Source organism: Equus caballus, chromosome 17 (genome assembly GCF_041296265.1).
Source record: "Equus caballus isolate H_3958 breed thoroughbred chromosome 17, TB-T2T, whole genome shotgun sequence".
NCBI classification, from domain to species: Eukaryota; Metazoa; Chordata; class Mammalia; order Perissodactyla; family Equidae; genus Equus; species Equus caballus.
The window spans coordinates 28,465,648-28,480,806 of record NC_091700.1 but is presented as its reverse complement, the minus strand read 5'-3'; the positions used below and the strand labels follow the sequence as shown (position 1 = coordinate 28,480,806).

General features: G+C 35.8%; 1 protein-coding gene across 3 annotated transcripts in view; it reads right to left on the bottom strand.

Annotated features, from left to right (window-relative positions):
- Positions 1–12,718: 12,718 nt before the first annotated feature.
- The window catches only part of RXFP2 (relaxin family peptide receptor 2), a 58,148-nt gene continuing 55,707 nt past the window's right edge, over positions 12,719–15,159 (bottom strand). Inside the window, exon 17 of one of the 3 annotated variants that reach the window (XM_070239227.1) lies at positions 12,719–13,998. In XM_070239227.1, coding sequence (XP_070095328.1) covers positions 13,739–13,998 — 260 coding nt within the window. In that variant the 3' untranslated portion in view covers positions 12,719–13,738. The remainder of the gene's footprint in view (positions 13,999–15,159) is intronic. The other 2 variants (XM_070239228.1, NM_001163868.1) reach the window with 2 other exon arrangements.

The window sequence follows — 15,159 nt, the reverse complement described above, 5'->3', positions numbered from 1 at the left end:
CCTGGAATTTATTTTATTGTATGACAGGAAGCAAGGATTTCATTCAATCCTTTTTTTCTATATGGATAACCAAGTGACTCAGAGCTATGTATTAACTATTCCTTCCTTTTCCCATTGATTTCCCCCCAACATTCTAATGTGAAAAGTCTCAAAAATACAGAAAAGTTAAAAAAATTTTGCGGTGAACTCCTATATTTGCACCACCTGGATTTTGTCACTAACATTTTAGCATACTTGCTTTATCACATATCTATCCATCAGTCCATCCCTCTATCCATCCATTAATTCATCTTATTTTGCATGCATTTCAAGTTAAAATGCATATATTAGTATACTTTCTATTAAATACTATAGCATACCTAAATTAATTATAGTTCAACATTATTTACATTTTTTCTTTTTAGGTAAAATATACATACATGTTTTATTTATTTTATAAAATTTTATAAATTTTATTTACTTTGTACATACATACATGTCTTTTGTACATACAATAAAATGTACAGATCTTAATTCTATATATGCTGAGTTTTGACAGACGAATACAATTCTGTATTCCAACTTTTATCAAGATTAGAGCATTACTTGGGCTGGCCCAGTGGCACAGTGGTTCAGTTTGTGCACTCTACTGGGGCAGCCTGGGATTCATAGGTTTGGATCCTGGTGCAGACTTATCACTGCTCACCAACCATGCTGTGGTGGTAGCTGATATAAAATAGAGGAAGACTGGCACAGATGTTAGCTCAGGGTCAATTTCCTCACACACATACACAAAAGATTAGCACATTACCATCAACCTAGAAATTTTCCTTATATCACTTTCTAGTCAATTCCCATACAATCTACTAAGAATTAGTATTATTCCACTTCATATAAAATGCAAAAATCTTGCCTAGGTTTATAAATCCTCCTAGGGATTTGCCAAGCTTCTTGAATCTATAAATTTTTGTCTTTCACAGACATAAGTTTTGGAAAATTTTGGAGTTTTGGAAAACTTTGGTCATGATTTGTTTAAAAATTTTTTTTGCTGCATTTCCTCTTTCCTCTCCTTCTGAGACTCCACATATGCATATGTTAGCTCTTTGATATTGACTCATAGGTTCTTGAGGCTCTGTTAATTTTTTTCCTTTCTTTTTTTCTATCTTTTCTTTCTATTAAATGATTTCTATTGGTCTGTCTTCAAATTTGCTGACCCTGCATTCTGGTATAGTTTCATCCACTACATGCTTCTTCTTCTTCTTCTTCTTCTTCTTCTTTTTTTTTTTTTTTTAATATTTAGAGGTGGTATGTTATAGACTGAAAACTGGCTTCCCAGAAGTTATCAACATCAAATCCTTGGAACCAGCCAATGTCACCTTATTTTGAAAAATAATATTTATAGAGATAATTAACTTGCAACTTAAGAGTCTTAAGATGAAGAGCTCATCCTGAATTATCTGAGTGGGCCCTAAAGCATCCTTGGAAGAGACACGCAAATGAGATTTGACAGACAGAAAAGGAAGAGGCAATGTGACCATGGAGGCAGAGATTGGAGTGATGTGGCCAGAAGTCAAGAAATGCCAATAATCACCAGGATCCAGAAAAGACAACAAAGAATTATCTTCTAGAGCTTGCAGAGGGAGTATGGCCTTGCTGAAACTTTGATTTTGGACATATCGCCTCCAGAACTGTGACAGAGTATGTTTCCGTTGTTTTAAGCTAGCAAATTTGTGGTAATTGTTACAGCAGCCATATGACACTAATACACTGTATTTTTTACATTGTAATTTTTAGTTCTAGAATTTCCATTTGGTTCTTTAATTTCTATTTCTCTGCTGAGATTTCCTATCTTTTCATTTATTACTAACGCATTCTTCTTTATGTCATTAATCACAGTTATATTAGCTTCTTTAGAATTCTAGTCTGCTCATTTTAATATCTGAGTCACCTTATGGTTGGTCTCCTTTGATTTTATTTTCTCTTGAGAATGAGTCATATTTTCATTGTTCTTTGGATAAATATAATTTTGGATTACATCCTAAGCATTGTGAATGTGATGTTATAGAGAGCATGCATTCTATTATGTTGCTCTAAAGGTATTGATTTTTTCTGTTTAATTTAGACTCAACCTGCAAATGGTTGATTTGATGGTATCTACTCAGCTGTTACCCTTCATATTGATTTTTGTACCTTTCTGTTACATACAAAGTTCTCATATATGTGTATCTATTTCCAGGTCCTCTATTCTAATCCAATGGATTATTCGTTAGTCTTTTTATTATTACCACATTGTTTTGGTCTTAGTATCTAATAAAATGAGTCTTCCTTAATTTTTTCAAAATTATATTTGCCACATTTGACTTTTTGGTCTTCCTTCATATTCTGCAAAAGTTCTGGTTGATATTTCATTTGGAATTGCATCTTTTAAAACTTTCAATAAAATTTAAATTTCCACCATAATGTCTTGTAAGTCATTGTGAAAGTTATTTCTAGATATCTTGTAATTTGCTGCTGTTATAAATATGTCCTTTTGGTAATCACACTTTCTAACAGTTCAGTTTGACTTGACACATTGATCTTATGCCTAGTGAACATTATTGTAATATTTAAAAAAATTTATGTGCATAGCTGGTTTTGGTTTACTCACATGTTGTTTTGAGTTTTTGTATCTATGTTCATAAATAAGATTGGTTTATAATTTTTCTTTCTTGTCCATAGTTTCACTTTGATAATAAGGTTATACAGATGAAGCTTATAAACTAACAAAATTGGTTGCTGGGCTTATATATTTTATATTTTCTGAGACAATGTGTTTAATATTGTAATTAGCTGATACTTAAATGTTGGTAAAACTTTCCTGAGAAATTGTCTAGGCTAGTGAGTTTTTGTTTGCTTTGAAATGCTTTTGTGGGTATATTTTACATTATCTATTCATTTCATGATAAATAGTTTTACAGAAGTTATTATTTAATGATAACTATCAGGTTAATTATTTATTCTTGAGAGAGTTTTGAAAGGTTATGTTTTCATACGCTGTTTTTTGCGTTCAAAGCATTTTCTTATTTTCATCATGATTTTATCTTTGACTCATAAATTATTTATACTTGAGTTTTTAAATTTCCAAATGGATAAGAATTGCTGAATTTTTGTTTTGGTAATTGATTTTAAATTTATACTGTTCTGGTCAGTATGATATTGATTCTTTTGTATTTATTGAATCTAGCTCTGTAGGTTGCCAAGTGGTCTATTTTTATAACTGTTCCATATACACTTGAAAAGGATGTTTTCTCTAATTTGGGGATTGCATGGCTCTATAGATATCTAATAGATCAAGTCTTTTAAGTTGTATTGCTCAAATTATATTCTTATTAAATTTTTGCCTGCTTTATTTTTCAATTATATAAAAAAGTATGTTAAACTCTTGTGTTAGGTTATAGATTTGTCCTTTTTACTCATAATTCTGACATTTTTTCTTTTATGTATTTTAAAGTTATGATTTTAGTCAAATACAGATTCAGAATTCTGGTATGTTTGTGGTGAATTGTTTCTTTTATCATTATATAATGGCTCTTTTTTTTCCCCCTAACAATACTTTTTTGCTCTAAGATCTACCTTTAAATGATATTAATATTGTTTTATAAGCTTTCTTTGGTTTGTATTTACATGGAAAATATTATTGGTGATTACTCATATATTTGGATTTATTATTTTAGCTCCTGCTTTTTAATTAACATCCTCTCTCCCTCTCCACTCCACTCCCCACCTTTCTCCCTTTCTATTGTCTGGTCGTTTTTCTCACTTCTACTTTGGAAGTTATACACCTTTCTTCTACTATTTTAGTGGTTACCTTAAATTTTAACATGCAAACTTATTTTAACAAAGTCTAATCTTACACAAGATTTGTCCCCTTTTCAAGAAATGCAGGTATCTTTTTATTTTATTTTATTTTTTAATTTTATTTTTTTGGATGTACATCATATTTCAAATTCTGTGTACATTACATCATGTTCACCACCCGAACACTAATTATAGTCCATCCCCTCACATTTGACCCTAATCACCCCTTTTGCCCTCCCCCTTCCCCCTTCCCCAATGGTAACCCCAGTCCAATCTCCAATGCTATGTGTTTTTTTTGTTGTTGTTTTTATCTTCTGTTTATGATTGAGATCATATGGTATTTGACTTTCTCCCTCTGACTTATTTCACTCAGCATAATACCCTCAAAGTCCATCCATGTTGTCACAAATGGCCGGATTTCGCCAAGAAATGCAGGTATTTTAAGGGATTTAAATACGATAATTCCTTTCTATCTTAAAATCCACTTAATCCAATCTGTTAGTTCAGGCTTGTTTTCATCCCTTAAATAATCATTGTAATGTATTTTTTATTTTATCATTTTATGCAAATATAGATAAATATACATTTACTAGATTTACCTGATTTTTTTTGGTTTACCATTATGTCTTGAATCCTACACTTTCCTTTTGGTCATGATTTTCTTCTTCTTGAAGTATATCCTTTAGTGGTTCTTTTCAGGCTGGTTCTATGATCTGTAAATTCGTTTTCATCTTAGTTTGTTTGAAAACACCTTTATTTCACCCTTAGGTTAAACAAGAGTTTAGCAAGTGAAGAATTCTAGATTAGCAGTTGTGTTATTTATATAACTTAATATTATCTTGTTATTTTCTGACTTCTGTTCTTGCTGTTGAGAGGTCATCTGTCAGCTTAATTGCTGTTCTTTTTCTCTCTGTTTGCCTTTTCTTGTCTTTGGTGTTCTTCAGTTTTGTTACAGGGGGTTTACCTATAAATTTACTTTTATTTATCCTGTGCAGACTCATTGTGATTCTTAGATATGAAGACTCATTCATCAATTCTGAAACATTCTGAGCCATTGTTTGTTTCAGTATTGCTTCTCTTTCACTCTTTCTGTTCTTTCCATCTGGGGCTCCTGTTTTTTTGTTTTATTTAAAAAAAATTCCCCCCAAACTTTATTGAGGTATAATTGACAATAAAATTGTATATATTTAAAGTGTACAACATGGTGGTTTCATACATGTTTACATTGTAAAATGATCATCGCAATTAATTAACACATCCATTGTCTAACATTGCTACCTTTTTTTTTTTTTTGGTGATGAGAATGCTTAATATTTACTCTTTTTTCTAAATTTCAAGTTATTCAGTATAATATTAACTATAGTCACCATGCTGTACATTAGATTCTCATAACCCGGGACTTCTTTTAAACGTACATTTGACTTTCTTGTACTATCCTCTGTGACTCCTAAGTCTCCATCATATTTTATGTTTTTTTAACCTCTCTGCCTTCATTCTCTATGGTTTCCTCATGTCTAACTTTTTTGAAAAGATTTGCAGCTGAGCTAACATCTGTTGCAATCTTCTTTTTTTCTTCTTCTCCCCAAAGCCCCCCAGTACACAGTTATATATTCTAGTTGTGAGTGCCTCTGGTTGTGCTATGTGGGATGCCGCCTCAGCATTGCCTGATGAGTGGTGCCATGTCTGTGCCCAGGATCCGAACTGGCGAAACCCTGGGCTGCTGAAGCAGAGCACGCGAACTTAATCACTCGGCCATGGAGCTGGTCCCTCATGTCTAACTTTTAGTTCAATAATTTTCCCTTCAGCTGTATATAATCTGATTTTTAAATTATTCATTGAGTTCTTAATTTTAACGAATGCATTTTTCATTCAAGAAGTTCTGTTATTAAAGACGCTTTTAATAGGGTCTTGTACATTTTGTGGTTTCAATTTCTTGAATAATTTTTAGATACGCATTTTGTAGATTTTACCAGATGATTCTATTACCTAAAGTTTTCTTATTGTTTAGTTTTGGTTCTAATCCCCTTTTTGTGTTTGCTGACTCTTACTTATGGTGGATTATTTCCTCATGGTTTATTAATTTTGGATGATGAGCTCATTCTCTGTAAGACATTATTTGTGGAAATTCTATAAAGGCTGATATAAGAATATAACATTCTGGAGATGTTTGTGAGGACTGAGTTGGGGACATGTATTCTAGAGAAATTTGAGTTTGGTGCTTCCAGTTACCTGAGAGTTATTATCGTCCTACAATTAATTTTTAGGTAAATTTCTTGGCTTTGGGGTTCATAGATCACAGGAAGTCTAAATTTGCTGTGGAAATCCAGATGGATATCTAAGACACATACACACACACACTCACATGTATAGATATATATATGCACACACACTCATACATAAATATACACATAGTCACGTATATGCAATACATATTTTCTTGCAGCCTTCTCCAAGTTTAGAAATAAGAAAATAAATCTTGCTAAAATTATATGTGAATTTAGGAAAATAGGTTCTGAAAAGATAAAGGTCTGTGATGAGTGAAGTTTGCGAGATTAAGATATATCTACTCTTTGTTGAGTAATTAATGTATTTCAGGCTATGTGCTAAAATAAAATTTTGTGCCACATAACGATGTTTCAGTCAAAGATGGACAGCACATATAATAGTGGCCCCATGAGATTAGTACCATATAGCCTAGGTGTGAAGTAGGCTATACCACCTAGGTTTGTGTCAGTACACTCTATGATGTACACACAATGGCAAAATTGCCTAATGACACATTTCTCAGAATGTATCCCTATCGCTAAGTGATGCATAACTGTACATACCTGTTCACATAAAGTTTCAGTAACTATGTGAGATAGTTATTAATATTTTTTCCACTTTAAAGATAAGTAAACTGAGGCGAAATGGTGGCATTAGGCTATTTTACTCAAATGTCACCTCTTATTGAGGGCTTCCATTGCCATTTCCCCTCCTTTGGCAATAATTCTCCCACTTTCCTGATTTATTTATTTGTTTGTTTTTGCTGTAGAACTTCTCACCTTCTAGTACACTAAAGATTCTGCTCATTTTCCTTTATTATTGTTTCTCTTCCCCACCCACTTGCAAACTCCTCAAGAATGTAAGCTCCATCACGACAGACACTATTTTTCAGTCTATATTATGCTACTGATTTCTATCGCCTAGAACATTGCCGGGCAAATGGGCACTCAGTAAATATTTGTGAATGATGAATGACTCAAATGAGATGCTGTGTGCTTTTCCCTATGCACTATTCTACTTCTGAGCTTTGAGTCATGAATCTGTGATGACTGTTTTATCTTTAGTTCCTTAAAGGCCTTTAAAAATGTTTGGGTTTACTCTTTTAATTTAGTTATGTTCCAAGTAGGAGAGGTTGCCAAATAAGTTAATTCCAACATGGTGAGGTGTTTATGTGTATGTACATGTCTGCAAAAGCATGCACTTGAATAATGCTTGACCTCCAGCAAATTAAAGGTTATGTGAAAGCACTTGGCATTCCATAAAGCTGATCAGACATAAGATGTTTCTATTATTATTCTGTTGCTATATGATGTTGGTTAGACAGTTAGAACCATATCATCAACTTAGGGCACTTACAGCCAGTTCAGAGCATAAAAAGGAACATAATCAATCAGTCTGCTTCCTGATCTGTTCAACGGCAGGGTCCATCCCGCCTTTGGTCTCGTTCTGGCCTTATATCCCCTCTCCAAACACTGCCTACACAGGGAGAGAGAGCAAGCGAGCAATAGACAGAGATAGGACAGAAACAAAGAGGCAAAGAAGTAGATTTAGAGAGAGATCAAAAGGTATGTGTTCATGTGTGTGTAGTGAGAAAGCAAAAGAAAAAGGACAAGAAATGTCACCAAAAAGTTTGAAAAAGTAAAAAGGAAGAAAAAGAGAGAAAAAGATATTGCAATAAAGAGGAATGTCCTCTGAATAAAAGTGATAAGACTGGTACATGTGTGGACTTCATCTCTGAAGACAGCTCTAAAGAAGTTCCCAATTGTCTTGCAAAGCCCATTTTATCGGAGTGTGAATTACCTGCCCTTGGGAGATGACCTTGTAGGAAAGCACCGTGTCTGGCTCCAGGTAGCTGCACAAGGCCTGTTTGTTGACTAAATAAGTGGATGAATGAATGGCAACAGAAATTTAGATGCCTCTTTTCTAGAGTGATTCACTTTCTTAAAAATTTTATTACTTTACAGTCATACATTGTGTCCAATTTTTTCTTATTGGCTGACAAAGAACAGGGCACGAGTCTAAGGACAGCCACGATCCACGGTTGTAGAGCAAAGTGCAGGGCTTACGGCTGGAGAGACAGGATTATGAATCTAAATCAAACTCAGTGCAGCGCAGGTTTAGACTTATCCCCTGTTCAGGACAAAACCTTGAGGTTTTTGTTTTTTTGACATTTGAACAATTATACAAAAGAGGTAGAAATGAAAAATTAAAAGCAAGTGAGGAACCAAGCATTTTTAAGAAAGAACGTAAGCAGCAGAAGAGGGGAAGACTAAGACAAAATGATTTGCTGTTTCAAAAGCAACAGAGCAATACAGCACTTGCTCTCTAAGGCTATCGCCTGCTACGTACAAACAGGAGAGGTGCATCAATTAACATTGCTGTCTCAGTCTCTAAAACGAGTATCGCGTGATCTGAGGTTTCTATCCCACCCCACCTAGTAACTCTTCAGTGATTGTGTGAAACTTTTCCTTAAGATCCCCTTCTGGATCTCATACTTTCAGTGGACGTCTCTGAACATTCTGATTTGGTCCAACGAAAATAAAGACAAGTAAGAGGAAGTTTACGTAAACTTAGATCCTGGACTGAAAATAAGGGAGGTAAGAGGAAATTTTTATGGAGCCATCAGAATCCTCATCTCCCCTCTCCAGCTTGGGCCACTTAGGTAACTTAAGATTATGGAATTTTCTATCCTGTTGAAAAATCTTTCAAACAAATAATTTTGTTGAGTTTTGAAGCCATATTAATTAAACATGTGAAAATGCACCACTTCTGGATGAGTTGGAGAGAATAGCTGATTCTCATTAGGGAGGTTAGAAATTTCAACAAAAATTGCTGTACACTTGGTGGAGGAGATTAAAAAATAAGTGTCAAGATTTAGTAAGAACCATCAAAATAAGCTCCTTCTATTTGTATTTATTTTTTTAAAGTGAGTTTAAAAAAATTAATTTACAAAAGCCATAGAGAGGCTGAAGCCAGGGAGGGATGCACGGAGGGCAAAGAACAGGGAGCCAAGAGTAAAACCCCAGAAACTTATTTATAAGTTTATGGGACAAGAACAGGAAGAGAAAATTCATAAAGGTGTTAGAAGGAAGTTCCAGTGAAGCAGTGTACAAGAGGAAAGAGTGGTGTCCTTCATTCAGAGAGAGGAGTCAAAGGAGGAAGTAGTCATCAGTGACAAATTCTTCAGACAGGTGATGTAGTTAAAGAAAGGACAATGTCCATTGAGTTGTCGTGGAGATCTTAACAAGGACAGCCTCAGTGGACTGGTGGGGGTGGAGGCATTCAGTTGTTGAGGAGCCAAAGCACTGATGACAAAAGTTTGCCATTCTTTCAAAATGTTTAGCTATAAAGAGAAGGTGAGAATACGACAGATGCTAAAGGAAGGTGTAGGATGGTAGGACTGTTCTTTTAGATGTGAGAAATCTGAGCTGAAAGGAAAGAGCCAGCAGACAGAGGGAAAGGTTGATGATACAGGGGAGGGAGTTCATGGTTGATGGTACAAGATTTGAGGCAGAGACCCATGGTGGGTCAAGAACCACATGTTCTATCTTGCTTCTGTGGGGAAATTAGATATGTCATTGTCTCTTTGCCCCCTTTTCACAAGAATAGACCCAATCTAAGTGCTGTACACGTCTGTGCATTTGTGTCTGTTTTAAAGGATAATGTAGGTGATAGAAGATCTTTTTATACACTTATGTGAAAAGACCAGTCTATGATTTGTAGTTAAAATTGTTGCTTGTTAATTACCAAATCTCTGCATTCCTAGATTTTGCTTGCAACAGGTTACCTAATTTTTAAGCTGTACTTACTGCTGTACTGTTGTAATCTGCCATGCCTTAGAAAAGCTTCATTGTCTGAGGCTTTGCCTCAGTATTCTTTCCAGAATAGAATGGGGCCCTGCAAGCATCCAGTGGAAAAAGTGAATTTCTGCACACTGGTGACCTGCATTGATTCTTCCTGAAAAGTCTGTAATATCCCAGGGGAATTGAGAATCTGATGATCCTTGACCTTTATGTAAACTTTTGGATTTTTAATCTACATGGACCTTCAGCAAATAGTTTAATCCAAATTATAGATCTTCTCAGAACTGGGACGACCCATCGGTTTACAAGATATGATCTTAAGGAAACTCAGTTACAGCGGATGGAAAATCAGTAAAAAAGTGAAGGTTTTATTGGTTCCCAGACAGTCCGGAAAATGATTTCTTCTTGTATTTAAACTAGCTCTGAGTTTATAACTCAAAATAGTTATGAGTTTGTTCAAGTCCTAGAGGTAAGAGGTGTCACCGTAGGCTGGGGCCAGGCCGTTCAGACAGCCGCAGATCTCCATTCCTGGATCCGCAATTTTACCTCTTGGTCTTGTTATTTTCTATTTCTTCATTTGTAATTAATTTCTCCCATATGTGTCATGTTAAGAAACATCCTGAAGACCAGCGTAATGAAGTCAAGGAGTAACAGGTTTCAATCAGCTTCCAGGGCTTTAGGAAGGATTTCTCAAGACTTTTGAGATTTTCTACCAAAAGGCCATTTAAAAAGAGAATATTCTAATTTCATTTCATTTCCCTGGGTCAGAAATAAACATTATCATTATTAAATATGCATCTTCTATCTTTCATGAACAGGATATCAGGCATGGACATATAAACAGATAAATATATAAACAGATAAATATAAAGAGGGATCTTTGTAATCACTTTTTCTTATTCACCAGGGTAAAGGAATAAGAAAACACAAATACTTATCTTCAATACCTTGTTTTTTCAGTAAAGTTGCCTAAGATTACTTATTAAACAGAACCATATGCCCATTTATGCTGTGCGGCAAAAACTGAAAAAAAGTATGTCTTACATGTATTCATTGTTAATTTTGGAAAATACATTTTCATCAGACCCCCAGGAGCATTTATAAAACAATAGGGTGGATATGATTGGTGACGCTTTACGTTTTCTCATTTCTGTCACGTGCACTCTCTGGATCTCTGCAGTGCTTACGAACCGAAGGATGGTAAAGCAGAGTGAAGAATCACCTTGAGTGAGATAAATTCTTGAAAATGTAGCCTGAATAGATATGTAGCAAGTTGCCAAATACTGACTTGAGCTGACACTGGAGTCATCGGTAAGAGACAAACACTGGGGTGATAGGTCTGCTTTTGTGGCTCCATGATGCTAGAGAGAGCAGGTGAACGAAGCTGAAGAGTTGGGGTGCAAGATGCAGGTGGGGGAAAGTGATACCGCTGCCTGTGTACGTAAGCTCAGGTATGTGTGATTTCTTTTAAAGCCCCTGGCTATCAAAAAGCTATTTCAGCAACTGCATTGGGCATAAACCATTTTCAATTTTAATTGGAAATAAATCTTAAGAATCAAACAAAGTGATGTAAATAAGCTCAGCTATCCCTACCGCAGATAAACCATGCACCCTCTTTTTGTGCACTTGATGTCATCACACACAGATGCATGGCGGGGTTGTGGATCAGGCAGTTTGCTCTCACTCTCTCCCACTCAGAGGTAGCGCAGTCTATCTTAAATTCTGGTGTGACGTTTATATTTCTGTGGAAGATGGTTCACAAACAGAGGTGGTATTTTCACAACCACACAGAAATACTGGCTTTAGAAAACGTCTGATCTAACACAAAAGACCTCACATAATCCAGATGAAAGACTATTATTTGCTAAAATCAAACATATTTCTCATAGTTTTCTATAGCAGTACAGAATTAAATTGGAAATCAATAAGCTATTAGAATTCAATTTTGTACTATTTGTTGGCATGCTGCTGACCAATATACAGCTTCTATTTTTCTGTGTATTATGCTGCCAGCTTCCCTGACGCATCTGACCTTGTGCTTCTCCTCAGGTCCACGGCTCAATAGCAAGAGCCCAGACGTTCATGAGCACAGTTCCTAGATGCTTGGTTCATGGGCCACGCTTGGTGTTTTTCAAGAAGAGGAGACACACATTTGTGCTGAGATTGAAATACGCTAGGCTCAGGGTCTATTCCTTGTTTATGCTCCTGATGTTGGGAAATATACTAGGAAATAAATCGTATGATGATCAAGAACTGGTAAAGGACATTTAAGAAAATGTCAGAGACCATAGAAAACAAGCTGGGAAGCAACTAATCATAGTGAAGAGACAAGATGGAGAAAAGTTTGAAACCATAAGGAAAAAGGGCAGCCTACTTTATTTTAGTACGTCATTTGTAGAATCCTAATGCAAATATTTCACCGATGTGAGAAATATCTCACTTGATCAAAATGAAGGGACTCACATGATGGTCTTAGTCAATATTAAGTAATAACAGGTAAATTACCGGAACAGCTGTGACACATAAGCTCTGAGACTCTTTCCTGGATGTTACCGGATAAAAGGGCATCCATTTAGTATGTGATAGGAGGTGATGTGCTGTTCTCAGTTGGCTGCTTATATTTCATCTCTTAAAGGAACTCAGAATGAAGTGAGAGTAAAGAAATTAAGTTACTGCCTCATGCTTTGGAAAAAGGGGAAAGAGAAAGACAAATTTAAGATGTGTTTTGTTAACTGAGTTGCTGTGTTTCCTCACCATATTCTCTATCAGGAAAAGCATGGGTAATAGTCAATAAGCCCTGTCTATGGTCTTTGTTAAAATAATATATAGACAAATGCAAAATATAGTTTTATTTACCTGATTCTTTTTTTCACATATAAACTTTCAATATAAAAACACGTCCAGGCCTTCACATTTACCCTTCATTTTCAAAAAATAAGTCCAAACTTATTGGCCCTTTTGTTAAAAACAATAGGAATTTATCTGAGTAAGCAAGTGGTCTCAAATCAAACCACTATTCTTAAATCCCCTTGCACACATCTTTTCTGTGTGCTCCATGAAGGCAGAACATTCCAGCAATAGGGAGACTCCTCGAAAGAAATTATGCTTAAAAACATATTAAAATGTAGTTTTTGGTTGTTGAGGTGTCCAAATTTCCTTTGTGGCCTGGGCACCCTTAAAAAAATATCTTATTTAAGATCTCAGCTCTTTTGACATTAAGTAAAAGCCAAGAAGGTGACTGATTCTAGGCTTTGTCGGTGTGCCTCTCTGATCATATGTTGGACAAGGAATCTTGCATGAAGTTCTGCTTTCAAAGTTGCTATTCTGCTCACCTCCATAGGGCAGGACTTAAGGTGGGTGAACATCTTGGAAATCCTTTGCTATCAGTTCAGCAGGATGCTGAGGGTTTCATTTGACAATAAAAAAGCAAGAAGAGAGATGTTAGGCTTATGTTGTTATGGCCACACTGGAATTAGATGTCTTGAATGTTTTTATTTTATGGATAGTGCAACTGGATTTAAAAGCAGATCACGCAGTGCCAACATGTGGGCATTCACTGGTAGGTTGGTAGTGCTGATGAGCTAAAGATCAACTGCGTATCAGCCTATTATATATGGATTCACTTGTGCATTTCAAGCATGTAAGGGAGAGAAGAATCCTTAGGTACAGTTCTTAGCACAGTTGACAAACAGTACAGCTGCCATTGGGATGCAGTGCCAGAAGTCACTCTGCTGTGCCCTCCTTGCAGAAAGATTTGCTGCTGGTAAAGGTGAAAAGCATTGCAGACATCATCTTCCAAATGCTATACCTTGTTTTAGGTAGTCCATTGAAAGTCTAGTGATTCAAAACCATTGCTAGGAAATTGGTTTCACTATACTGTCCCCAAGGGTTATTTTGTTCAAAATACCAAGTTTAAGTGAAGAGGAGTCATCTGTCCACACAATGGATGTAGATAAACTTTTTTTTTTAGTTTTGAAAATCGATTTCCTCCGATGTTTGTGCAACAGTTGTTTCAACTTATCCTTGAAAAAGCTGGTCGTGAGAGTGTAGAGGATTGGGTTCAAGGCACTGTTTACCGGAAGGAAAAAAATGACTATCCAGGAAGTGATTGTGCCTACAGAAGGAAACGAAGTGTGAAAAACAGAAGTTGAAATTTTACATAGACACAAAACACACATAACACTTTGTATTCAATGCTATTTTTGAAAGGGCTACCTAATTCACTTAAGTTTTCTCTCACCTTATAGAAAGTCATTTTGTTGGAAAAGCATAGGAGTTATGAATTCAAAGTCTTACCATTTAACTTTTCTGAATTTGAGTAACTACTTTGTAGGTTGTTGTGTGATCAAATGAGAGAAAATATGTGAAAACACTTCATAAACTGTTATATATTGATATATATTTACATTTAATATATTATACGTTTATATAAACTATATAAATTGATATATAATGTATTTTTCTTTGCCTTTCTTTATAGAAAAATAAGAAAATGAGGAAATAATTCTTAATCATTAGAACATTGTTCAGGAAACTTCTGGTCCAGGGTCAGATCCGACCTTGGTTTGAACTCCAGTCCTGAGGGCCTCATTGCCCCACCCTCAGATTCCAACTCTCCTGTTCAGAGTAGAGTCTGAAGATTTGAAGAGCAAGAAAGAATTCATCTCCAAACTTAGTGAATTTCTTTTGTGTGAAGCCTTACAAATACTAATAGAATATTAAAGGAAAGATGCTGCAAAAAATTCTTTGTGGGGAGAAATTTGGGATGATAGTGTCCTTTCTGAGGACATGATTTACTTGGTTATAGTGACATGTATTTTCCCCCTTCAATGCAACCTGCTCCTCAGATCTGACACTTCTTAGCTATGTGACCGTGGCAAGTCACCTAAGCTCCCCAGACCTCAACTGCCTTATCTGTGAACGGGCACTGATGATGACTTATTTGACTGAAGTCAGGGGGCTGGCCTGGAGTGGGCTTTTCAGCACTAACACCTGAGGTTGTCCAGCCCCACCACCAAGGCTGCCTCCTCCCATATCTTTGAAACTTCTGAGAACTCCCAGCTCAGGTGAAAAGCTGGATGGTAAGACCAGTGACACTTTCTCTCTCACTCTCCTTTCCTGCCCTCTCCTCCTCCCCACCTCATAACTTTCTGATCCTTTAAACATGGTCACTTGTTCTTCTTCGCCCTGCTTTCTTCCTTCCGTCCTTTAGCTTCTTTTCTCTCTCTTTCCATTTCTCCCATTGCTTCCTTCCCTCCTCTCTCTCTCTCCTGCT